We start from the raw sequence: 27,326 nt of genomic DNA, 5'->3' as shown, positions 1-27,326 counted from the left end.
CACAAAAGTGATGTAAAAGCTTTGAAAAGTCACAAAATTTTTGCACAACTTAAAGGTGTGCTAACATTTTGCGACTTTTGGCATTTTCATGCCATTTTGGAGGAGCTCGGACAGAGCCACATCTGCTCATCAAAACTGCCAGCTTTGTATGCCATAAAAACTAATTTTGGGTGACATTTTGAATACTTTTTATTCTGCTTTTTTGGTGAAGGTGTGGAATAACGAACGGAGCAATTCTCGCATTTTTTTTTTTACAGCATTTCACAGTGCAGGGTGTTGAAATAACTTTATAGTTAGGACTGCTACGGAGGCAGAAATACCAATCATGTATGGGTTAATTTGTTGGGTTTTATTTTTTTATATAGTGCAAAAGGAAAAAGGAGGGGGGTGGCTGTTCGCCAAATCATTCTGAAATTGTTCCTGACACCACCAGGAATAGTGCAGGCATGTACCCATTAAGTGTGGCACAAATGTGGTCAAAATTGTTGGTACCCCTCGATTAATGAAAGAAAAGCCCACAATGGTCACAGAAATAACTTGAATCTGACAAAAGTAATAAATTAAAAATCTATGAAAATTAACAAATGAAAGTCAGACATTGCTTTTCAACCCTGCTTCCACAGAATTCTTAAAAAAATTAAACTCCACAACTCCAGCTCCCTCATACACGGCTCATGTTTAAGTGATAAATTTACTGTAGCACAGATTCATCTCAGCTACAAGTCTAGATCCTGAGATCAGGAATAGGACATTTCATTACTTTCCCAAATTCTTATGAAAAAATATTCCCCACAAACTGCATTGAACTGCTGTACCCAATTTATTATATATTTTAGGAGTCAGAGTTGGTACATTTTATACCGACTCCACAGCCCTGCTTCTAATATGACTAACTAGGTTCAGTATGAAATTCACTCAGTCATAAGTCTTGTGACAAGCTGCCGATTCTGAGGGTCAGTACACATTTGAGAAAAGCAATGTGCAAATTAAGTTACTCTGATTTTAATTACAGTAAGAAAGCAATCTGAGCAATAGAAGAGGGTGCTGTTCACACCCACATCGTCCTCTCCCTGCACAGCAATCATTTGTTTTTGTGTATACAGTATATACCCTAGACCAACAGCTATTAACCAGCATTTTAATCTAGACCACCGGGGAATTAAATAAATACAATCCCCCTCTTCTACCCAGAACCACCAGGTAGTAAAATATGAACATACTATTCAGCCCTACACCAGCAGGGAACTTTTTAGTGGTGTGATATAATTTTGTTCTATGGTTCCATTATTCAGTGCATATTATAGGCCATATTATATGATAACGGTGGACATGCTCTTTCTGATTGATGGATATAAAGAACGGTGGTTACCTGAAGGGGACTTGGCTTCTGAGCCACCATATCACAGGGGAATGGCAGGGTGGGCAGGTGTGTTATGTTACCAGCTGTGCCCACTCACTCCATTTACTTACCCCTTGTGGTTGGTGGTTTGGGTTAACTCTAGATTAATCATTAACAATTTGGCACCTGACAGCAATTATACTTAGATATTGCTTATGTCTAAAGTAATTTTTTTTCCTCTGCAGAAAATTAAGCAAGAAATCCCGCTCTTTTTGAATCTAGATTTATATGAAGAATGAATCCACAGAGAAGAAAACGTTTTCTAACTTCATCAATAATGAACTTCCACCGCTGCGAGAGATCTGTCCTAAACTTAAACCCTTCCACAGGAATGAGAGCAGAACACGGATTGTACATTTTAGAGGGGTTTACAAACCTAATCATGTTCCATGTATCATCTCTGTTACTAGTAACACACTAAACGTTGACAAATATCCACAAAAAACTAAGGATGAAATTACTTAAAAACTCACTTGTCATTTAAGGTAACTTTTTAAAAAAAGATGTTATGTGTGCGTACATGAGGAATAACACCATTCCTGTTATTGAATTACCTGTATTCAGCACTTTTCATCAGTATGCCCCCTTCTGCAGCTCCTCTCTAATTTACAGTTCTCTCTGATCTAGTGAGTAGAAACTAGCTCCTATAATCTCTCATACACAGTACAGACATCCCTGCGCTTCTTTCTCTGTGTGGCACTTGTAGCAAAAGCAGTATAGTGGACATTATTCAGCAGCATGGAGGACACTCTACCACAGGGATGGGGAAACTTTGGCCCGTGTCTACAGCCTGCGATGTCCTTTTCTCCAGCCTACGGGCAGATTCCCGGAGACTGCAATGCTCGGTTCGGCCGACACACTTTACCAGCCACCAACCCTTTCATTGCTCCTTACAATATGAGCATGGGGACGCAGCATTTACTACTTTGTTTCAAATATTCTTGATATAAAATAATGTACACTTCCAAGTCTCAAGCCTGAGTTTGAATATGCACAAGATAACAAGCCTTATACATCAAGGGGCTGTCAAGCCTTTGTCATTTTGTGCCTTCAGACTTGTAAATCCTCACATTGTGTGCACTGTGAGAATTCTCCGGTACTGGGAGCGGCTGTCACGTGGCGGTAAGTATGTGATTTGCATACATGCGTTCACGTGCCGACTAGATGGGCACAGCCTCGCTTAATGTAAGTGTACTGAGTGAGGCCAGTCAAGTCTAGTCAGAATGTGGCCGAAAGTATGTAAATCACCACCCGCTCCTGGAGAATCCTCACAGAGCGCAGTGCTTTAAATACCCTTTTAAATATTTCTGACTGGAATACCCATTTCTCACCTATATATTCCCACGGCCCTTCCTGTGATGTATGTGCCCCAGTGCTTCCTATGTGATGTATATGCTGCACTCCCAGTGTCTCCTATGTGATGTATATACTGCAGGCCCCTCACTGCTTGAGTTCTATAAATGTAATGTGAGCAGTGATTTTTCCTCCTTGATAAGACAGGCAGAGTAATATACATCTGTGTTATGACTTACTGCTGCAAGTGATTTTCAAAATTCATCGCAGAGTTGACTGCGCTCCAGTCTGAGGCAAATCTGGAAAAGCAGTTGCGAATAGAAACATCATCCATACCACCTAACATCACAGCCGCACCACAGAGGAGCAGCTCCAGCCGTCACATTAGGGGTGAGTTAATTAAATGTTTGACCAAATATAGCAGGATAAATTTCAATGTATCAATAAATGTATACTATTCACGTGTACACATAGAGCTAGCAATTAGAAATGGATGCGGTGCAGCAAGATGCTGCGAGTCCTCTGGTAAGTCTAACAAGTCTGTGCAACCAAGGCGCTCCGTACGGTAGCATCCCTGGTATCTGTGCGGGAAAATGGTGTAGTAGCGTGTGACGTGGCGTGAGCTTCTTACAGTAGTGTTCAAAATAATAGTAGTCCAATATGACTAAACAAAATAATCACTGTTTTTGGTATAAGTTATATTACTATATATCAAACAATTTACCAGTTGGTTCAGTAGATTCTAAGAAAACCACCAGACTCAGCATTCATGATCTGCATGTTTTTGAGTCTGTGTATATGAATAATTAGTTAAAAGGGGTTTGTTCAAAATAATAGCAATGTGGAGTTCAATTAGTGAGGTCAATCATTCTGTGAAGAAACAAATGTGAAGCAGGTGGCCCTATTTAAGGATGAAGCCAGCACAAGTTGTACATGCATTTCTCCTTGAAAGCCTGAGAAATATGCGTCATTCGAGACATTGTTCAGAAGAACAGCGTACTTTGATTAAAAAGTTGATTGGAGAGGGTAAAATGTATAAAGAAGTGCAGACAATGATAGGCTGTTCAGCTAAAATGATCTCCACTGCTTTAAAATGATGTGGAAGAAAACGGAAGACTACCATTCGAATGGATCGAAGAATAGGCAGAATGGCAAAAGCTCAGCCAATGATCAGCTCCAGGATCATCAAAGACAGTCTCAAGTTAACGGAGTACTGTGACAATTAGAAGACGCATGTGTGAAGCAAATCTCTTAGCAAGAAGTCCCCGCAAAGTCCCACTGTTTAAAAAAGACATATACTAAAGCAGATACAATTTGCCAAAGAACACATCAACTGGCTTAACCCCTTTTTGGCCCAGGGTGTATTAATATGTATCTGTGCTCTGGGCCTTATTGGCCTGATAAATATTAATAAACCCTGGCGATTTCACCTGCACACAAGCGAGATCGCCGCAGGGTGTCAGCCGATTGTCACAGCTGACACCCGGTGCTATGTGCAGGGAGTGGTCCCGCACCGCTCCTGGCACATTAACCCCGGCAATGCTGCGAAATCGATTGCAGCATTCCGGTGGCAAGAGGAGGTAAGCGCGATACTTACCTTCTCTGCCGGTGTCCAGTGGCGTCTGAGTCCGGTCCCGGATGTTGCCATGGTGACCCGACGTCATCATGACAACATCCGGGTCACCAGGAGGCGGGAAGTTGCTTTGGTCATGCGCAGTGCATGACCAAAGTAACTTCTCCCTGTGCAGCGCTGACAGGCTGCATGGCATAGGGAGCTGCTGCTCTCTATGCCATGCAGCCGATCAGGCTGCAAAAAGTGAAAGTCCCATAGTGGGATAATGTGAACAAGTAATAAAAATGTCAGAAAGTGAAAAGAAAAATTTTTTTTTTTTTAAAAAATCTAAAAAAAAAATAAATAAAAAAAAATATTGTACCCATAAATAAATAATCTTATGAAAAAAAACAAAAAAAGACGGATTTTGGTAAGTCCTTACCTGTAAAATCCTTTTCAGTGAAGGAAGGAAGGGAGACACAGAATCATTACTAGTGGGTAGGCGGAGCCCCACAGGATAGTTCACCTCAGATTTATAAAAAAGTGACGACCGGCCCCTCCAGCCTAGGCTCCTCCTACTCCCATGATTCTCCAGTCCGTACACAAGCTAAGGAAGAGCAGATAACACCAGCGGAGCAACACAACCTCTTCTGAAAACTCAGAAAAAACGAGAGAACAGGTTATGCATATAACAGAAGAAACCACACAGTCCCAGGTACTACTCACTGGACCTGACAACTGCGATGAGCTGGCAATGCTGGAACAGAGCCTTTGTGCGCCAACCCCAACCCAGATAATAAACTTCTGCCATGGGAGGGTGCGGTGTCTCCCTTCCTTCCTTCACTGAAAAGGATTTTACAGGTAAGGACTTACCAAAATCCGTCTTTCAGCAGCAGAAGGGAAGGAAGGGAGACACAGAATAGTTACTAGTGGGACGTCCCAAAGCAGTCCAGAATTTAAGGGTGGGAAACAGTGGCAGAATAGCCAACACCCCAACAACTTAGATAAACGCGCAACCAGCGCTAAACTCAAGTTAAAGAGATAACCTAAACCACCGCAGCCTGCAGGACCCTACATCCTAGGGCAGCATCAGCGGAAGCACTGACGTCCACCTTATAAAATTTTGTAAAAGTGTGAACGGAACTCCAGGTAGCTGCCCGGCAGAGTTGAGCTGCCGAGGCCCTGTTGGTGAAAGGCCCACGACGACCCCACAGCTCTAGTGGAGTGAGCTCGAACCTTAATAGGGCAAGGCTCGCCTCTGAGCCAGTACGCCTCTAGGATAGCCGACCGTATCCACCGAGCTATAGTGTCTTTGGACGCCCGCTGACCACGCAGACGACCAGCAGGAATAAAAAAAAAAAAGGAGAGTCCGACTTCAGAAACCCTTGCGTGATTGAAAGATAAAACTTCAAAGCCCGCACTAAATCCAACGAGTGCAAGGCCCGCTCCTTTGAATTCCTCGGTTCTGGACAGAATGAGGGCAACACGATGTCCTGATTAACATGGAAACGTGACACCACTTTAGGCAGAAAGTCACAACGGGTGCGAAGCACCACACGATCCGAGTGGAATTCCAGAAAAGGGGGTGAGCAAGAAAGTGCCGCCAATTCAGAAACCCTTCTCAAAGAGGTGACTGCCACCAGAAAGGCCACCTTCCAAGAAAGCAAAAAAAGCATAGCAGAATCCATAGGCTCAAAAGGTCTGTGTTGAAGAGCCTCCAAGACTAGATTAAGCCACCAAGGAGCCACAAATTTCTTCCGAGGCGGAAACTGACGTGTTACCCCGCGAAAAAAGGAACGCACATCCCTGCGCGAGGCAACAGCTTTCCGAAAAAGCAAGGATAGAGCAGATACCTGACCCCGCAAGGTACTGACTGCCAGACCCTTGTCCAATCCATATTGCAGGAAAGCCAATAAGTTGGGAATGGAAAAAACCCTCGGGTTTCTTGAAGATCCAGAACACCACAAAAAGAAGGCCTCCCAAGTTTTGTGATAAACCCTAGTCGTAGCAGGCCCTCTGGCCGCTCGCAGAGTGGCAATGACCTCGGCAGAAAACCCTTGACGGGTCAAGATTTCGGTCTCAAGAGCCACGCCGTTAAAGGAAGAGACTTCAGGTCCGGATGACGAATGGGTCCCTGGGTTAACAAGTCCGGGCGAAAAGGTAGTGGAAACGGAGGTGCTGCCAGAAGCGACGCCAGCGTTGAAAACCACGCCCTCCTCGGCCAATCTGGCGCCACCAAAATTGCCGAGATTCGCTAAAGTATGATCCGTCTGATCACCAGAGGTAGTAAAGATACCGGTGGAAATACGTAGATCAGCTCGAACTGGTCCCACGGGGCTACTAGAGCATCCACCGCCACGGCCTCCGGGTCCTTGTACCTGGACATGAACGTCGGAATCCTGGCGGTCAGCCTGGATGCCATCAAATCCACTTGGGGAGTTCCCCAACGGGAGCACAGCAGTGCAAACACTTCCGGACGAAGACTCCATTCTCCCGGATCCACTTGCTCGCGACTGAGAAAATCCGCTGTGATATTCCGCACTCCTGGAATGTGAATCGCGGAGATGACTGGAACCCTGGACTCGGCCCATAACATGATCCGAGAGACCTCCATCATGAGTCTGGAACTCCTCGTCCCGCCTTGATGGTTGATATATGCGACCGCTGTCGCATTGTCCGTCTGAACTCGGACTGGCAGACCGCTCAAAGGGACCGTCCAATGGCGGAGGCAGAGAAAAATCGCCCTCAACTCCAGGATATTGATCGGCAGAGAAGACTCTTCTGACGACCAGACTCCCTGAATCCAGAGATCGTTCCAAACTCCCCCAAGAGGAGTTATGACCGACCACCGTGGAAGGAGGAAAGATTTCCCCAGGGATAACACCTCCGGACGTAACCACCATCCGAGAGACTCTCGCACCCTGCGGGAGATAATGACACTGCGATCCAGCGAAGCCGGCGATCGATCCCAACGGGTCAGAATGAGATCTTGGAGACCCCTGGAATGAAATTGAGCAAACGGTACCGCCTCCATTGTCGCCACCATCAAATCCAGAACGCGCATACACCTTCGAAGGGACATTGCAGTCGTCGACCTCATGGCTTGAACCTGGTGACGAAGGTTCGCTTGTTTGTCCGGAGGCAGGGACACCACTGCCCGTACCGTGTCGAAATGCATTCCCAGGAACAGGATTGACTGTGATGGCTCCAGAGATGACTTCTTCCAATTGACCAGCCACCCGAAGTCTTCCAGGTGCTGAAGGGATAGATCGCGAGCTGTCACCGCCTCCTCCGTTGTGGATGACACTATCAACGGGTCGTCCAGGTAGGGAAGAATCGTAACACCTTGTCTTCGGAGAATCGCCATAAGTGGCGCCAGAATTTTTGTAAAAACCCTGAGCGCCGAGGCCAACCCGAACGGCAGGGCCACAAACTGATAATGGGCCTGACCTATGGCAAAACGCAGGAAGCGCTGGTGTGCCCTTCCAATGGGGACATGCAAATAGGCGTCGCGGATGTCGATTGACACCAAAAAAATCGTACTGTGACAGGGCCGCCACAACAGAGCGAAGAGATTCCATGCGGAACTTCCGGGTCCGGACATGAAGATTCAACTCTTTGAGATCCAGAATGGGGCGAAACTTGTCCTCCTTTTTGGGAACCACAGAGGTTGGAGTAAAACCCCCTTCCCCGGTCCTCCGGTGGAACCGTAACCACTACGCCGTTCTGCAGAAGAGAATCGACCTCCCGCAGCAGAGCAGCTGCCAGCTTGGGCTCGGACAGGATGCGAGACTGGCAAAACCTGTCTGGGGGTCGAGAGTGAAACTCTATGAAATAGCCTGCCGACATAACCCGCGTCACCCAGGCGTCTGATACGTGGGATGCTCAAGTTGACTCGAATTGGAGCAGACGACCCCCCACCCGGGAACCCTCGGGTGAGCACCTGGCGTCAGTCCGCCTTAGTGGGCTTTTTGTCAGCTTCCCGTTTGTCTTGACGGAAATTCTGCTTCCAGGGAGTACGGGATTTTTGAGAGGTCTTCTTTCCGGAAGACGAGGGACGACCCGACCCCCAAGAGGGCTGACCGAACGGACCGACGACCACCACCGACACTAGACTTGCCAGACGTAGACGCCGCTGCTCTCCGCTGCGGCAAAGCCGTATCCTTTGCTTTGGCCTTAGCAATCAGCTCCGTGAGGTCAGAACCAAAAAGCTGACCGCCCTTGTACGCCAGACTCAGCAAACCTTGCTTGGATACAGCGTCTCCAGTCCACTGCTTAAGCCACAGCGCTCTTCTGACTGTGACGGCCGAGGATTGCGCTCTGGACCGAACCGAAGTAGTATCCATAACTGCGTCTCTGCCATATCGGGCCGCCTCTTCCAACAACTGGATGCGCCTTTCTACCTTAGATAACGGGGTCCCATCTTGCCACGCCGTCCGTAGCTGATCCAACCACCGCAGAGACGCCTCACCAGCACACATGGCTCCAAAGGACGCTCGGAATCCATGACCCGCGGCCTCGTAGATGGATTTCGCCGCTAACTCTGTCTTTCTGTCTAGCGGATCCTGCAGACTCGCCTTCCCTTTAACAGGAAGTAGAGAAGATTTGCTCAGCTGAGATAAAGGAACGTCCACATCAGGAGAGGGAACCCAATTAGTGACCGTCTCTGTGGAACAGGGGTACAGAGCATCAAAAATCTGTGTCCCCTGAAAACGCTTATCCGGACACAGGCGTTCTTTCTCCACCGCCTCGCTAAGCTCATCGAGCGATGGCAGAGTCGACCGAGTCCGACGCGACTCCTGAAACAGCCGGGCAGACTTACCAGGGCGTCTCGATACCTCATCAGGCAACTGTAACGCCTCTCTCATAGCCACAATAAAGGCATCCACGCGGCCCACAAGCGAAGCAGAGCGACCCTGCCGATCCTCTTCGTCAGAATCGGGGATCTCCCCAGCAGAGCTTGTCGGAGTTTCTGAGGCCTCAGTCTTGCTGTGCGGAGGGGACAGTACCGGCCTGTGGCGCTTCTTGCCACGAGAAGTCTGTTGGGATTTAGCGGATACCCAATGACCTAGAAGGCCAGACAGGCTATCAATGGAGCGAGTGAGCGCCTCCACTTTAACATCACTGAGCCCCCCGACCAGCGTTAAACTTGACGCCGTCGAGGACTCCTGCGTGTCAGATACGCGAGACAGATCCTGAAGCGGACCTGGGAGGCGGTCCGCGCCTTCTGGACCCTGATCCGACATGCCCTCACACAGAATTTTGTAAGGCCGAATAACCTCTTAAAGGTGTGGTCAGTAACTAGGACAGAGTGATCCCGTACCACAGCCTGTTCTTCCCAGGGGAAACCAAACGCTGAAGGGTTAAAGCTCCTCTAGGAGAGAAAGCTACCCCAGCTGCCCGACAGAGCAGGATTTAAGGGTTAACTACCTTCGATGGGTTAATGCTGCAGACTGCGGACAATCTCTGCTTTTTTTTTTTTAAAAGAGGTGTGCGAGCCCCAGAAATACCTCAGCTGAGAGGTAACAGCGGAAGGTACAGCACAGTCTGACTACCTTAACAGGGTTGCAGAGAGGTGCCCCGCGCTGCGGAGGTGAGAGAGGAACCTTCTGCCTTAAAGACAGAAGCGACTCACCCAGCTGGCCGCGGTGACTGCTCTTCCCGGTCTTTTTTTGAAGTGGACCGTCCGGAATGATGAGAGACGAGAGACTAGCTAGGAGCAGGAGGACGCTGCGTGGTATGGCCACCGCGCAAGAAGAAGCCGGAAGAGGAAGGGGCAGGAACCGCTCCGGAGCGTGCTTAGAGCTCTTCCTGCCCGCGAAAGACATGCTGCCGAGGGGACGCGAGGCCACGCCCCCCGCTGCCGTTCAAAAAAGTGCGCGGCTTCTCCGTCCTCCGCTCCCGCTCGTCTGACACATCACAGCAGGGATTCCACCTGCGGATAAAAAAACAGCAGTCACCGCATTGATTAAAGTAACAGCGCTGAAGGACTCCTACATACTGAGCACTTACCCAGCTGAGCGCCACAGGGACCCCCAGGGATGTGTGGCGCCGTGGCCCTTAGCTTCCCCCACAGCGGAGCGCGCAGGGACCCCATAGGCGCGGTTTGCGTCTCCGCCAGGAAGCGCCCTGTATCCCCCGGGGCCAGCAGGGTTCTGCGGGGACCGCCTTAGGGGGTACGCAGATCCGCCAGGGGAGGGGTGGGGGTCTCAGCAGCGCTGAGACCCCCTGAGACCTCTAGACCACGGGGGGTCCAGGTCTCCGGGACAAAAATAAAAAAATCTTCTGAGGAGCTGCAAAGGCAGCGACTATCCTCTGCGACCTCAAATTTTAGACTGGAGAATCATGGGAGTAGGAGGAGCCTAGGCTGGAGGGGCCGGTCGTCACTTTTTATAAATCTGAGGTGAACTATCCTGTGGGGCTCCGCCTACCCACTAGTAATGATTCTGTGTCTCCCTTCCTTCCCTTCTGCTGCTGAAAGTACACATATATGGTATTGCCGCGTCCAGAACGACCTGACCTATAAAACTGTCCCGCTAGTTAACCCCTTTAGTGAACACAATAAAAAAATAAATAAACGAAACATAAAACGATGTTTTATCATCAAACCGCCAAACAAAAAATGGAATAAAACGCGATCAAAAAGACGAATGTAAATAAAAATGGTACCGCTGAAAACGTCATCTTGTCCCGCAAAAAACAAGCCGCCATGCAGCTCCAACAGCCGAAAAATAAAAAAGTTATAGCTCTCAGAATAAAGCCATGCAAAAACAATTTTTTTCTCTATAAAAGTTTTTATTGTGTAAAAGCGCCAAAATATAAAAAAATATATAAATGTAGTACCGCTGTAAACGTATTGACCCAAAGAATAAAGCTGCCTTATCAATTTTACCACACGCAGAACAGAATAAAAAAAAACAACTCAAAAAAACAATTCCTAAATTGTTGGCTTTTGTTTATTCTGCCGTCTAAAAATCAGAATAGAAAGCGATCAAAAGATGTCACGTGCCCGAAAATGGTACCAATAAAAACGTCAACTTGTCCTGCAAAAAATAAGCCGTCACATGACTGTCGGCCGAAATATATGAAAAAATTATAGCTCTCAAAATATGGCGATGTAAAAACTAGTCTGCAAAAAAATGCGTCTTTTAGTGTGTGACAGCTGTCAGTCATAAAAACCCCATATGAATCTGGCATCACTGTAATTGCACCAACCCGAAGAATAAGGTCGTCTAATCACTTATACCGCACGAGGCACGGCGTAAAAAATAAACGTTAGGGTTGGGCTAGGGTTAGGGGTAGGCTAGGGTTAGGCTAAGGTTAGAGTTGGGCAAGGGTTGGGCTAGGGTTAGAGTTGGGGTTGGGATTGTTTCAGAAGTAAAAGAAAAAAAAAAAAAGACGACGATATGGCGACTAATGTTGGGTATGCACAGAGTACAGCGGGTGGCCAAAAGTGACATGCTCGAGTCTCCGCCCCAAATGTTTTGTAGCTGTTATACAGCCAAAAAAACCTTGCAGGGATTGCCTGCCATGCACAAGCGATGCCCGCATGTTTTTTTTGGGGTGTCTAATAACCGTGAAACATGCGGGACAGGGACTCGAGCATGTCACTCGAGTACCCGCGATACTTGGTGCATACCCGATCACCCGATGCAAACTCAAATAGCGAGCACTTGCACTCAAGACTAATGACATTAGGTCATCATATTGAATAAGTTATCAAATTCTGTGTCGTACCTCTGGGTTCAAAATGTTCACTATACCCCTTGATAAAATCCTTGAGGGTTGTAGTTTCCAAAATGGGGTCACTTGTGGGGGGTTTCCACTATTTAGGCACATTATGGGTTCTCCAAACGCGACATGGTATCCGCTCTCGATTCCAGCCAATTTTGCATTCAAAAAGTCACAAAGTGCTCCTTCCCTTCTGAACTCTGCCGTGCGCCCAAACACTGTATTTTCCCCACATATGGGGTATTGGCGTACTCAGGAAAAATAGCACAACAGTTTTTCGGGTCCATTTTCTCCTCTTACCCTTATGAAAATAAAAAAATTGGGGCTAAAACATAATTTTTGTGGAAAAAGTTTGATTTTTTTTAATTTTCATGGCTCCATGTTATAAACTTCTGTAAAACACCTGGGGGTTCAGGGTGCTCACCACACATCTAGATAAGTTCCCTGAGGGGTCTAGTTTTCAAAATGGTGTCACTTGTGGGTGGGGGGGTTTCCACTGTTTAGGCACATCAGGGGCACATCCGCTAATTATTTAAGCAAATTTTACATTCAAAAAGTCAAATGGCGCTCCTTCCCTTCCGAACCCTGCCGTATGCCCAAGCAGTGGTTTTCTCCCACATTTGGGGTATCGGCTTACTCAGGAGAAATTGCACAACAAACTGCATGGTGCAATTTCTCCTGTTACCCTTCTGAAAATGCAAAATTGGAGGCAGCAAAACATTTTTGTTGAAAAAATGTGAACATTTTATTTTTACGGTTCAATGTTATAAACTTCTGTGAAGCACCTGGGGGTTCAGGGTGCTCACCACACATCTAGATAAGTTCCCTAAGGGGTCTAGTTTCCAAAATGGGGTCACTTGTGGGGGGTTTCCACTGTTTAGGCACATCAGGGGCTCTCCAAATGCAACATGGCGTCCGCTAATTATTCAAGCAAATTTTACATTCAAAAAGTCAAATTTCGCTCCTTTCCTTCCGAACCCTGCCGTGCGCCCAAACAATGCTTTTTCCTCACATATGGGGTATCTGTGTGCTCAGGGGAAATTGCACAACAAATTTTGGGGTCCATTTTTTCCTGTTACCCCTGCGAAAATAAAAAAAATTGGGTCTAAATTAACATTTTTTTGAAAAAAGTTAAATGTCAATTTTTTTCTTCCACATTCCAAAAATTCCTGTGAAGAACCTGAAGGGTTAATAAACTTCTTGAATGTGGTTTTGAGCACCTTGAGGGGTGCAGTTTTTAGAATGGTGTCACTTTTGGGTATTTTCTTTCATAAAGGCCCCTCAAAGTCACATCAAATGTGATGTGGTCTCTAAAAAAAAGGTTTTGTAAATTTTGTTGCAAAAATGAGAAATCGCTGGTCAAATTTAAGCCTTATAGCTCCCTACTAAAAAAAAATTTTGGTTTCAAAATTGTGCTGATGTAAAGTACACATGTGGGAAATGTTATTTATTAACTATTTTGTGTAACATATCTCTCGGATAAGGGCATAAAAATTAAAATTTTGAAAATTGCGAAATTTTCTAAATTTTCGCCAAATTTCCGATTTTTTCCACAAATAAACGCAAGTGATATCGAAGAAATTTGACCATTATCATGAAGTACAATATGTCACGGAAAAACAATCTCAGAATCAGCGGGATCAGTTGAAGCGTTCCAGAATAATTACCTCATAAAATGACGGTGGTCAGAATTGTAAAAAATGGCCTGGCCATTAACGTGCAAACCACCAAAATGGAGAAACATTTTGTGGACTGATGTTACACGCACGCCGCTAGGTTCAGATAGGGGCGAGACAGGTTACATGAATTCTTTGGAATCCTGGGGGAACCGTTACTCAGGGCGACCATAGACCATATGCTGCAGCTTCTGTGAGGCACACAGGGGTATTGACCCTCAGGCACAGACACGTAGGTTATTTCACTTGCTGACCAGACTCATTTGACAAGAGTCCTCAAACCGTAGAACAGTAGAATTTAATAAGAAGCCGCACAGCCAGTGCAAGTGAAGTCTTAAGAGCAACAGGCTCCAGTGACAAACAGTACAGTTGCCTTAGCAGCACAGCAGTTCACAGTCTTCCCAGTAATACAGGACAGCACAGTTCTAATGCAAAGGCACATTAATGAACACAGCATTCTTTACAACACAGTGAGATGGAGGAGGGGGGGTGGGGGTTTGCTGAGGGAGATGATCCCTGTGACACCATTTCTTCCAGTCCTTCTCTTACTGCCTGACAATACTCTGCACTGCTAGTTCAGGAACTCTACCTGACCTGTGCCTAGCTTCACTCCTGACTTGAATCCTTTTCATTTGCAGAGGCGCTTCTGTGAGATACAGAACACACACACACACACCACCTTTCTCTTTGGCTCCAGCCAGCCAGCATCCCCCTGGGACTCTGCTAAAACACTCCCCTTCTCCTGTGACTGTGTTAACCCCTCTAGTTGCTGGATGCTTCTGGAGCACAACACTTCCTGTCTCATGTGCTTGTGTTACTTCTAATAGTTGCTGAATGCTTTTAAAGCAACAGCACTACTTCTGCATGTCACACTGATGAAAGTAAAATTGTTCTTTTTGGGTCCAAGGGCCGCAGACAGTACGTCAGATGACCCCAAACTCTGTATTCAAGCCACAGTACACTTTGAAGACAGGGAAGCATGGTGATGCAAGCATCATGATATGGGCATGTTTCTCTTGCTATGGTGCCAGACCCATTTACTGCATACCTGGGATCATGGACCAGTTTGCATATATTAAAATACTTAAAGAGGATATGCCCTTGAAATGGGTGTCTCAACAAGACCACGACCCTAAACACACCAGTAAACGAGCAAAATCTTGTTTCCAGTCCAACAACATTGAGGTTATGGAGTGGCCAGCCCAATCCAGGACCTTAATCCGATAGAACACTTGTGGGGTGTCATCAAAAAATGCAGTTTCTGAGGCAAAGCCAACAAATGCCTAAAAACTGTGGTATGTAGTCAAAGCATCCTGGGCTGGAATAACAGTTGACAGGTGCCAGAAGTTGGTTGACTCTATGCAACATAGATGTGAAGCAGTTCTAAAAAACTGTGGGTATACAACTAAATATTAGGTTAGTGATTCACAGGAATGCTAAATTCTCCAAAAAAAAAAGTACACAATGTGAGTTTGTAAAGGTAAATGCAGACACTGCTATTTTTTTTTGAACAGCCCAATGTTCTTTTTTTTTGTTATTTTCTGTAAAGTGGTTAAAAATTATATACATTTCTCTTCAAGTTTTGAATTCGAAAACAGTGTGCAATGTTCCCAATGCATGGAAATAAAAACTAGTATAAAGATTTTGTGCTGAACTCATTTTTGAATACACTATTATTTTGAACACTACTGTAATTGCTGCACTGCGTCCATTTCTAATTTCTTCTGGATAGAGGTTTCCTACAGCAGACACCAGTACACACAGGAGTACCCTCAGGTACAGAGATAACCCCCATCCGCCAGTGAACTATAACAAGGACGCTATATCAGCAGACGGTAGGTCTTCTTTTTGTTACTCCTTTTAATGTTTCACATGCATGATTGTTAGCTGAAATGCTAGATCTGCGGTGGTAACTATTTGCAACATTATAACCTGGTACTTTTTTAATAGGAAGATATTGGTGAATTGTTTATATTTTATATGCAAGATCCATAGTCCAAACACCAGAATTGCATTGTTAGCAAAAACACCACAAATTGATATTTCTTCTATTTATGGAGAGATAATGATCATAAATACTTGTGTGTACATTTGAATTGCCATGATTTTTGAAGGGATTATCTGAGCAGTTCTTATTGATATATTTATCATTGCACGTCCCTTTTTTTTTGTCCCTCCCCCCACGTCCATTCACTAGCTTTTTCGCGTGACAGTATCCAGTTTTTATCTGATCAACAAGTTATCCCCTATTTTGGGATTAACCCTTTAATATACCGGATTTAACATTTACATGGTTGACAACGTTAATAAAATTAAATATTTTTATTTCTGTTGCACAAACACACAGAGATTGGTCAGTGCAGTATAAGAGGTATACAGTACAGTGTGAATAAGTTATACGCTCACGTACAATTGCATTTGAGTGGGCGACAAATCTACAATAATTACATTTTGCATAGGAAACCTTAGGAACCGTCTGCCATTCTTCAAGTCATTTAAATTTTTCCTTGTAAGACTTTTTGAACTCGGAGGGACAAATATTTAACTTAAAAAAAAAAAAAAAATACAGAACTCTTTATTAACTTTCTAGAGAATCATCTACCCTTAACCTTAGTCCAGGTGCTTTAGGAATATCCCACTGACAGAGACCAGCAATCAAAGTTCTTGTAAAATTCTGTACATGGAACAGGAATTTTTCTTTAGAGGGAGTTATCTAATTAAAAGAAAAAAAAAAGGCAGCAGCAAGTGCGATAAAACTTCTCTTCATCGTTTCCGGCTATCCCAGCACAGATGCAGCAATGGTCCTCCTGGTGCTTGGGTGCAGTTCACACATGCACACCATCGGTAAATAAGTAGTGGTTGTAGTAGTTACCTGTCATACTAATGCGAACATCGCTTAGTCCTGTGGAATCGGTAAAATATGGCATGTGATCGTCACAGAAATTAGATAAATTCAGAATAAGCCATTCTGGAGTTAAGAGCATATACAAACACGTGTTTACTCCTTCTTGCCATCGTCCCGCTCTAATGTAATGATCTGAAGTTCTTTGGCGATTCGTTCTCCAATTTCCTTACTGCTCGCTGCAATCACTCTTCGGGACATCAGGTCAAAAGGTCCTCCTGCAAGAAGCATGGACAGAAGTGGCTGAAAAGCTTTTAAAATGTTTTTCATTATTTTGTATCAGATACAATAGATAGATGTCACTGTGTAGCCCCGGCTTATCGCGCAACCACAGATCACCAAGTATTGCTCTACATTGCAGCTAAATACAAGTGAACAGGGTCACATTTCGACCTTGAAGGTACTGCAGCAAGCAAGTCACAAGAAGTCCAACTACATCGGATTTTTTTGCTACCTGCTTGTCCCAGTACACTTGGAATCGCAATGGGACACCAGTCACTTGCATTGAGCTGCAAAGTAACAGCAAACTTTGGATGGCGACACAGCAAAGTTGCCATGTAGTTCCGTGTGTGTGTGTGTGTGTGTGTGTGTGTGTGTGTGTGTGTGTGTGTGTGTGTGTGTGTGTGTGTGTGTGTGTGTGTGTGTTGTATACACTGCTCAAAAATATAAAGGGAACACTCAAATAACACATCCTAGATCTGAATGAATGAAATATTCTCATTGAATACTTTGTTCTGTACAAAGTTGAATGTGCTGACAACATAATCACATAATTTATTAACCAATGGAGGCCTGGACTTGGAGTCACCCCCAAAATTAAAGTGGAAAAACACACTACAGGCTGATCCAACTTTGATGTAATGTCCTTAAGACAAGTCAAAATGAGGCTCAGTATTGTGTGTGCCCTCCACGTGCCTCTATGACCTCCCTACAACGCCTGGGCATGCTCCTGATGAGGTTGTGGATGGTCTCCTGTGGGATCTCCTCCCAGACCTGGACAAAGCATCCGCCAACTCCTGGACAGTCTGTGGTGCAACGTGACGTTGGCGGATGGAGCGAGACATGATGTTCCAGATGTCCTCAATCGGATTCAGGTCTGGGGAATGGGCGGGCCAGTCCATAGCTTCAATGCCTTCATCTTGCAGGAACTGCTGACACTCCAGCCACATGAGGTCTGGCATTGTCCTGCATTAGGAGGAACCGAGGGCCAACCGCACCAGCATATGGTCTCACAAGGGGTCTGAGGATCTCATCTCGGTACCTAATGGCAGTCAGGCTACCTCTGGCAAGCACATGGAGGGCTGAGCGGCACTCCAAAGAAATGCCACCCCACACCATTACTGACCCACTGCCAAACCGGTCATGCTTAAGGATGTTGCAGGTAGCAGATCGCTCTCCACGACGTCTCCAGACTCTGTCACATGTGGAGAGAGATCTGCTGCCTGCAACATCCTTCAGCATGACCGGTATACATACACTCATACACACACACACACACACGAGGAGGCAATTCTGAAACAAAGTGCCTGGATACGCGTGTATAGGTACAAGGCGCCTGGATACCCGTGTATAAGTACAAAGCAGGGTATATAGGCATACTTGAGTGTGTATACAAATGTATATATGCTGTAGATTTATATCATATATAGACATTTCTCTCCATCTCTATAGTTAGATAAATAAAATGCTTGTTAACCAAACAAGCATACATTACTCTAGCTGGAATTTGGACATTGCAGCAATTATTAACATTGTAAAGTGAAACAGTTTACCCTGGTTAAAAATCGGACCTGTCAGCTCTTTTCAAGCCTGATCAATCATTGCATTTCCCATAATACAAATACTCTGCAGCATCCTTTCCTACAACACTGCATATTACCATTCCTCCGTTATTCTTCCTAGAAGTATCATAATAATAATAATAATAATAATAATAATAATAATAATAGTTGAGGTGGGCATCTGCACACCGACACTCTCATATCAGTGCTGACAAGTATCAGACAGTGCAGGGACACACGGCTTTGACACCACATTGCTAAGTTATTGAGAAATTTCTAGGAGGAAGTACCTACAAAACAAAGAAGACGTTTGGACTTCATACACACACACAGACCTTTTGCATCCAGGACGAGCCCTCCGGCCTCTGTAACAATGACGGATGCAGCTGCCACATCCCAGCAATGGATTCCCATCTCATAATAAGCATCAGCGCCTCCTGTGGCCACCAAGCACATATTTACAGCAGCTGTTCCCACAGCCCTGATCCTGGAGGGTAAAAGAATAGGTAAATTACTGCTTTAAAAAGCTTTAAATGCCAATTAACCCCTTCCCGCCCCATGATGAATGCATTAGTCATGGAGCCGATCCCAGGGCATGGAGTGGGCTCATGAGCTGAGCCATAGGCCAAATAGGAGACAAATTTACACTGAATACTGATGTATTGTAGTATAAGCGATATGACGATCGCAAGTTCAAGTACTTTAATGGGACTAAAAATTAAAGAACAAAAAAAAGCATTTAAAATATATAAAAAAAAAACTGTTTAAAATATAAAAATTCAAATCACTTTGCTTTTCCCTTGTTAAAAATAAAATTTAATACAAAAAGCTACCAAAACATTGTATGTACCCCAGCCAAAATAATATCAATAAAATCATCAACTCGCCACGCATAGTTCGACAGAAGTAAAACTTATACTGAAAGTCTCTGAAAGCAGCAAGAAGCCATTTATCTTTTTATCTTTCTTTTGTTTTTGTTTTTTTTTTACAAACTTCTGAAGAATCAAGTTTCCAGGCCATTTATCTACTGAGAAATGCACACCGTAAAAACAAAAACTGCAAAAAACAAACCCTCATATGGATTTGTGGACATAAAAATTGAAGAAAAAAAACGTGGCTCTTGGAACAAGAAATAAACTAAAGAGCAAAAATAAAGAAAAAAAAATGTCCAGATGCACTGGGATTAAGCCACAACTTAATTTGAAAACAAAACTTATATTTTGCCATCATATTTAGTGTTGATGATGTAGAGTTAGGCCAATGGCTGAATGGGTTTGTGGAGTGACAATTAACTTGTGAGCCAAAAAAAAAACAATAAATATTAACATTTTTATATACACACTTACTGCATTTATACAATATACTACATTACCATAAGCCTAGGGAGCATTAACATTTGAAGGGAACCAGTCAGGGCCCCTGAAGCTGTTGCACTGCTCCTTGAATTACAGACGTTCATTACTGTAATGCATTTATTGGGTCTTGGAACGGCACACATTTGAGAACACTCCTGTTCTTTTCAGTACATCGCTGTATGCTAATTAATCAGGACTAGTCCAGGGGGACGTTTACTCCCAGAGACTAGTCCGAGTCCTGTAGCTGCGGTCACACCCCTTGGATGTGATTGACAGTCCACACACTGCCAGCGTCTTCAGTGTTAGCACTCTTCCTCCCAGCAACTGTCCTTTCCCAGCTCTGCTATAACCCACTGCAGAGCTGGGCTGTGACGGGGAAGAGAGATGCCATTAGGAGAGCAAAATGTGAAGACGCCGGCCGTGCAGGGACTGTAAGTCACAACTAGGGGGACTGACTGCGGATACCAAAACTAAACTAGTCTCGGAGTAAAAGCCTCACCGGACTAGTCTCCGCTTCGTTAGCGTACAGCGAGGGTCTGAATAGAAGGTGATTTTTCTCAAATGTGTGCAGTTCGAAAACACAAACATTACTGGAATACATGAATAAACATCTATAAAGTAACACTGGCAGTTTGAGCACAGCCCACCAAGACTTTTTAGTGATTTTGTGATGCTGCGTATTTTTGGTGCATCAAAAAAGCAGCGTCTTACAGTTCGAGCAAAGTGGATGGGATTTATAGATATCTCCTGCCCACTGTGCTTTGTGTTTTTACTCGGTGTAAACTGACCTGCGGTGTATGTTTCTTATCTGAAGCATGTCAATTTCTCTTGCGTGTACGCTGAATTTTATGTGCAGATTTTTCCCACAGACTTGCATTAGATGCGGAAAATCCCCATGTAAAAAACACACATGCGCTTTTAGTGCATTTCCGAGGCGGAAACACATCAAAAACGCATGTAATCTGCACATTGCTGTATCAGTAAAGTTTTGTCAAAGCCAAATATCAGGAAGCATCAAAAACAAAGCAGCTTTATTTAAAACATGACACACCAACAAGAGACAAAGAAAACTGCAGCGTCAAAAACGCCTGTAAAAAGGCAAGTAACCCATTTTACTTTTTAGGTGCAGAAAATCAGCAACATCAAAACTCCCCGAAAGCTCATCATGGGAATGTAGCCTAAAAGCATCAGGGAACCAGACAGGTTCTCTTTAAAATACCTGCAGTGACATGGCCCTCACCGACTAGCCTCCCTCAGCAGCGCGACGACCAGTCGTTCATGGTTATGGCCGTGCAACAGGCTCCAGCAACTAAGACATCAGTCAGCCTAGCAAACATGATGCGGTAGGAAAACCACTATGTCACCATAAAACAAAAATATATTGTTTGTTTATCAAACAAAGAAGCAACTACAACCATAAAAAGGTATAAATCAATTTGCCAAAAATGTCTTTACAAAAGCGCAAAAAAAAAAAAAATGCAACATCACCACACACATGTATCAATAATTACCCATGTATTGGAATACACAGCAACCTCTCCATGTTGGACAGAATAATTTTCATAACTTCAGGGTCACGATTTGATCCCAGTTCTGTAATAATCATTGACTTTGTGATATCTAGAAAGCAAGAAACCCAAAAATTCATTTTCTTCTCAAACCAATTCCAAATCGCTAGGAAAAATATTCATGTTATAAGTACAACCCCCCCACCACCACCCTCTGAACTCTATACAGGGATAGCTGGTAAATTCCAACTGAAACAATTACTTCCATCTACATGGATCTTTGTGTTCCCAGGTGCAAAAATATAAAACTATTTCTATAGACTCCTCAACATTGAGATTGCAACACCAAGAAGGTAAAATCGTGGAGTTATGGAAATCACAGAATGGATAAATGTTATTTATATGCAAAGGATGAAAAAATGGAAACAAATTTTTCAAAACATTTCAAATTTATTGAATTGCCTTTGAGCGCCACGTGCAGAAATCCCCGCACTTATAACATTGATCGCACCAATCGGTGTGCAGAGACGCCGTCTGACCCCACAGTGACCGCCCTGCTCTACCTCATTCCAGCTTGAAGACGTTGAAGGGCGGTCACTGTGCTGTTCTGCTGCCGGATATGCTGGGACTTGTGATGCCACAGACTATTTTTGGCTGTGCCATCACTGCTGCAGTTCTTGAAAGAAGAAAACGTTCCTGACCTGTTCCTTTCCCCAGCTTTTTCCTAATCCACCCCAATCCCTCTCTCCCTAAACCCTTCCCCACCAACCTCTGCCGCCAAGCGCTGATCAGTACTTGATGGCTCAATTTTTGGCAGTTTTTTTTCTTGTACGCGAGTCCTGCAGTCGCTGAACGCTGATCAGTGACACCCATCACTGATCGGCACCCATGCTCACTTTTTTCCAGTACTTTTTTTCTCCTTCCTCTCCTCTGCACCACCTCTGTGTGTGCGTCTTGCAGCCGCTGATCAGCATCTGTGCTTGCTTTTGGCTAGGAATTTTTTTCTCCCTGACTTTCTTTTTTTAGCCCCTTTTTGAACCACATCCATGTGTGCGTCCTACAGCCGTTGAGTGCTGGTCAGTGGCGATCATCACTGACCGGCCTCCGGTTGTTTTTTTTGTGTGGAAAAAAAAATAAATATGAGGGTTAGTTCATAGGACTAGATTAGGGAGAGTAAAATATACCATAGTAATCAGCTTATACTACAGTATTTTTTACTGAATAAAGTCAGGATTAGCATGTGTAAACCATAAAAAAAGATATCTGAGGAAATTACTGAATCGTTAATCCCGGTGGATTTACAAATTAGATACGAGGGATCCTAGCAGAATGAATATAAAACAAACATGATTTGATTTATCATTACGAATTAATTTATTAACCCACTCATTGCCTAACATGTTTTTAAAGTTTTTTCATTACAATTATTTTGTTAGATTTTAACTTTATCTGAATTCTCCAACCCTAGACATGTGCTTAACAGGATGTGACATAAAACGCCATGGAAGGTGCGGTTCTCGGTATTCAATGATTAAGGATTTCTATCCAAAACGCATTTGCCCGTAATCCCTAGTGTGGTTGTGACACTGAACTTTCTATTCTATGTTTTATTATTAATAAAGTTCATATTTTTACTAAAGACCGATATGCTGAATTTTCTACTTTTTTTCTGGATAAAAAAAAAAATAATAATTTAGATTAGGCACAGTGAAAATATACTGTAGCAATCAGCGTCTACTACAGTATTTTTTACTGAATATAGTCAGGGTTAGTGTCAGTGTGTAAAGTGTTAAAAAAAAAAATATATAATTTAGATTAGTTGATAGATCTAGATTACATGTAATCCACAGTAAAAATATACTGTTGTAAATCACATACTACAGTACTTTTTACAAAAATATAATCACAATCTGCGTTAGATAGTTGCGGGCGCTCAGTCATTTGTTTTTACTGTCGTCAGTCTAGTAATTGTAGTTTCAGAATTTTAGTGGAAAATTCTTGCAGTAATTATACTGCAAGTTTTTCTATCGCATAGGATTATGATTAGCGTAATTTAGTTGCGGGCGCTCAGTAATTGTTTTTACTGTCGTCCGTTTAGTATGGTTTTTTTTTTATTTTACCAAATTTTGTGTTCTATTTTTCCCCCTTTCTTCTATTCTAAACTTAATACCCCCCAAAAAAAACAAAACAAAAAAAAAAACCACACCCCCCCACGTAAAAATGTCCTGCTTGACCCAAGACACAGTAATCGGCATAGGAGGCGTCTGCCTTCCCTGCCTCTAACATGGATAGTTAAGGAGAGGATGTGACCTTCCTTTATTTTTCCTCCTCCTCCTCAAGTGATACCGAAGCGCCACGCATACACCCCAGGACAGCAAATGAGCCAGCGCCCACATTAGTGACCTCGTATGGACCTCACCTCCTGAAAATTATGAGCCACAGATTCCTGATTTTAGCAAACAACGACTTTATATAGGGAGTAGCTTTGTACCATGTGCCCACAGAAATCTCATATACACCTACAAATATGACAGTCTCACTGTATATAAAATATAACATTTATTAATATACTAAAATATAAGATAAAAAGTACAGTAAAGAAATGCCCAAACATACAGACACTTTGGGGTTAATACATATAAATAATTACAACATCATCTTGCAGAACCAAACCTCAAATCACAATGGATGTTTGGATAACTATAGGCCGTTAATTACCACATAACTTTTATATGAAGTGCTTACTGCATATCAAAGGAGTTGTTTAGTATGATAAATCTCATCCATATACCCACATTATTGATCATGTATCAAATATCAGAGAATTCAAAGAAAGTGACCTGAGGTAAATACCTATTTAATTGAGGGATTGGATATGTCAACCACCGATTGTACAGAAGTGTAGTGGTATGTCCAGTTAAGAAAGACCCACAACGTTATGAGGGATTATGGTAAATCAGTTGTCAGAAGGTTAATGTCCACCAAAGTGAAAAAACTCTACCAGGGCATAAAGAAAAAATAGTCATACTAACCCCAGGGTGTCTGATGAATCCGACGCGCGTTTCGCCAAAGGCTTTCATGAGGATAAGGAGGAGGGTTCTGGGCCAGAGGTATTTAAATAGTGAGGGACCAATCAAAAGCTCCCTGTATGATGGAACAGCTGTGTGTATCCCCACCATGCATGGCAATGCCGGCATCACATCCTGCTAGGACGGCTACATCTCCAAGGAGCGCGGTCCCCCCAGTGGAAGTGACGTCAGCGTGCATGAGACTCAGGGATGCATGTACAAGCATGTTATCATACTGCGTCCCGACCGGAAGTGAAGTCAGTGTGCGTGTCACGCTGAGGCGCAAAGAAACATGTACACATGTAGTAACACACGACGTCCCGGCCTGACGTGACAGTGTAATGTCACCATGTGAGTAGAGTGTGGGCAAGCAACAGGGCATCAGTGAATGTGCAATGTAGTGATGTGTAGATATCATTCCATTGTGGAACAAGCATATAATGTCTAATATAAATAAGAATAAATAAAAGTGCAAATAGTGCATGTGTGCAAAATAAGGGCGTGAGGGGGGGGGGAATGCACATCTAGCAAATCATAAAAGAACATGATGTACAGGCTATATGTGTGTAAATAGATCATCAGAATATATTGGTGTAAACAAATCAAGTGAAAACTAATCCTAACTCAGCCATGTACATACATGTAAGTATACATCCATAGACATACAGTACAGATCAGAAGTTTGGACACACCTTCTCATTTAAAGATTTTTCTGTATTTTCATAACTATGAAAATTGTACATTCACACTGAAGGCATCAAAACTATGAATTAACACATGTGGAATTATATACTTAACAAAAAAGTGTGAAACAACTGAAAATAGGTCTTATATTCTAGGCTCTTCAAAGTAGCCACCTTTTGCTTTAATGACGGCTTTGCACACTCTTGGCATTCTCTTGATGAGCTTCAAGAGGTAGTCACCGGAAATGGTCTTCCAACAATCTTGAAGGAGTTCCCAGAGATGCTTAGCACTTGTTGGCCCTTTTGCCATCACTCTGCGGTCCAGCTCACCCCAAACCATCTCGATTGGGTTCAGGTCTGGTGACTGTGGAGGCCAGGTCATCTGGCGTAGCATCCCATCACTCTCCTTCTTGGTCAAATAGCCCTTACACAGCCTGGAGGTGTGTTTGGGGTCATTGTCCTGTTGAAAAATAAACGATGGTCCAACTAAACGCAAACTGGATGGAATAGCATGTCGCTGCAAGATGCTGTGGTAGCCATGCTGGTTCAGTATACCTTCAATTTTGAACAAATTCCCAACAGCGTCACCAGCAAAGCACCCCCACACCATCACACCTCCTCCTCCATGCTTCACGGTGGGAACCAGGCATATAGAGTCCATCCGTTCACCTTTTCTGCGTCGCACAAAGACACGGTGGTTGGAACCAAAGATCTCAAATTTGGACTCATCAGACCAAAGCACAGATTTCCACTGGTCTAATGTCCATTCCTTGTGTTCTTTAGCCCAAACAAGTCTCTTCTGCTTGTTGCCTGTCCTTAGCAGTGGTTTCCTAGCTGCTATTTTACCATGAAGGCCTGCTGCACAAAGTCTCCTCTTAACAGTTGTGGTAGAGATGTGCCTGCTGCTAGAACTCTGTGTGGCATTGACCTGGTCTCTAATCTGAGCTGCTGTTAACCTGCGATTTCTGAGGCTGGTGACTCGGGTAAACTTATCCTCAGAAGCAGAGGTGACTCTTGGTCTTCCTTTCCTGGGGCGGTCCTCATGTGAGCCAGTTTCTTTGTAGTGCTTGATGGTTTTTGCAACTGCACTTGGGGACACTTTCAAAGTTTGCCCAATTTTTCGCACTGACTGACCTTCATTTCTTAAAGTAATGATGGCCACTCGTTTTTCTTTACTTAGAATTTGTATTATGGCAAGAAAAAAAGCAGCTAACAGTCTATTCAGTAGGACTATCAGCTGTGTATCCACCAGACTTCTGCACGACACAACTGATGGTCCCAACCTCATTTATAAGGCAAGAAATCCCACTTATTAAACCTGACAGGGCACACCTGTGAAGTGAAAACCATTTCCAGTGACTACCTCTTGGAGCTCATCAAGAGAATGCCAAGAGTGTGCAAAGCAGTCATCAAAGCAAAAGGTGGCTACTTTGAAGAACCTAGAATATAAGACATATTTTCAGTTGTTTGACACTTTTTTGTTAAGTATATAATTCCACATGTGTTAATTCATAGTTTTGATGCCTTCAGTGTGAATGTACAATTTTCATAGTCATGAAAATACAGAAAAATCTTTAAATCAGAAGGTGTGTCCAAACTTTTGGTCTGTACTGTATATGTATACATGAACTACATATATACCCATACAAATACAGACACACACATATTAAATACCCATTAATATCCATAAGAAAGAATACATATATTAAAACAAAAATCAAAAGACATATAAAGACTACGTAATAAATATGGGGGGCGGGGATGTGAACGTGCTGGTGACACTCCATGTTCATACAGGCAGCCGCCAGGAAAATTCTCCCGTAATAGGTCCAGAAACAGTTCCAAGGTCGATTCATAACGAGAATAAAAATGATCAGGTGAAAGAACTAAATAAGCAGAAAAAGGTGGGGTAATTAAAAACACATCAGAATAAAAATGCGTACATACGTACACATAACTGTACAACGACCAGATATAACATATATAATTCCTATCGCATATACTGAAGAATACTAGAGAAAAGGTGCAAAGCTTATTGACTCATTTAAGCCATTAGGGGACAATGTGTTGAGGAAGGTAATCCAACAAACCTTTTTTTGAGCTAAAGTTTTTTTCCAGTTCTCCCCACGTGACCCTATATATACACCCGATCAATTCCACTAACCTTTAATAGAGAGGCATCACATTCGTGGAATTTTTTGAAATGTTGGGGCAGTGTTTTTAACTCATCAGGATCTTCCTTCACAGCTTTTATATCTAGGATATGTTCCCTTGTCCTCCTATGAAGTTCTCTGGTGGTGAGGCCAATATATATCATGTCACAAGGACATTTTGCACCATAAATGACACCAAGAGTGTTACACGAAATTGCATGAGTG

At 43.7% G+C, this 27,326-nt stretch overlaps 2 protein-coding genes across 2 annotated transcripts in view; one reads left to right on the top strand and one right to left on the bottom strand.

The window, feature by feature from the left end:
• LOC141265875 (E3 ubiquitin-protein ligase RNF31-like) overlaps positions 1-22,607 on the top strand; it is a 91,530-nt gene extending 68,923 nt beyond the window's left edge. The window contains exon 15 of the mRNA XM_073679533.1: positions 1,585-22,607. Within this exon, the coding sequence (XP_073535634.1) occupies positions 1,585-1,638 (54 nt within the window). The 3' untranslated portion in view covers positions 1,639-22,607. The remainder of the gene's footprint in view (positions 1-1,584) is intronic.
• Positions 15,959-27,326, bottom strand: part of IMPA1 (inositol monophosphatase 1) — a 48,260-nt gene continuing 36,892 nt past the window's right edge. Inside the window, exons 7-9 of the mRNA XM_073679534.1 lie at positions 21,201-21,309; positions 18,670-18,821; positions 15,959-16,771 (exon numbers count right to left, since the gene is read on the bottom strand). Coding sequence (XP_073535635.1) covers positions 16,650-16,771; positions 18,670-18,821; positions 21,201-21,309 — 383 coding nt within the window. The 3' untranslated portion in view covers positions 15,959-16,649. The remainder of the gene's footprint in view (positions 16,772-18,669; positions 18,822-21,200; positions 21,310-27,326) is intronic.

Source organism: Phyllobates terribilis, unplaced genomic scaffold (genome assembly GCF_046119375.1).
Source record: "Phyllobates terribilis strain yellow unplaced genomic scaffold, ASM4611937v1 Scaffold_4__5_contigs__length_816908805, whole genome shotgun sequence".
Taxonomy (NCBI): domain Eukaryota; kingdom Metazoa; phylum Chordata; class Amphibia; order Anura; family Dendrobatidae; genus Phyllobates; species Phyllobates terribilis.
The sequence above is the reverse complement of the archived record's forward strand: the minus strand, read 5'-3'. Positions and strand labels throughout refer to the sequence as shown.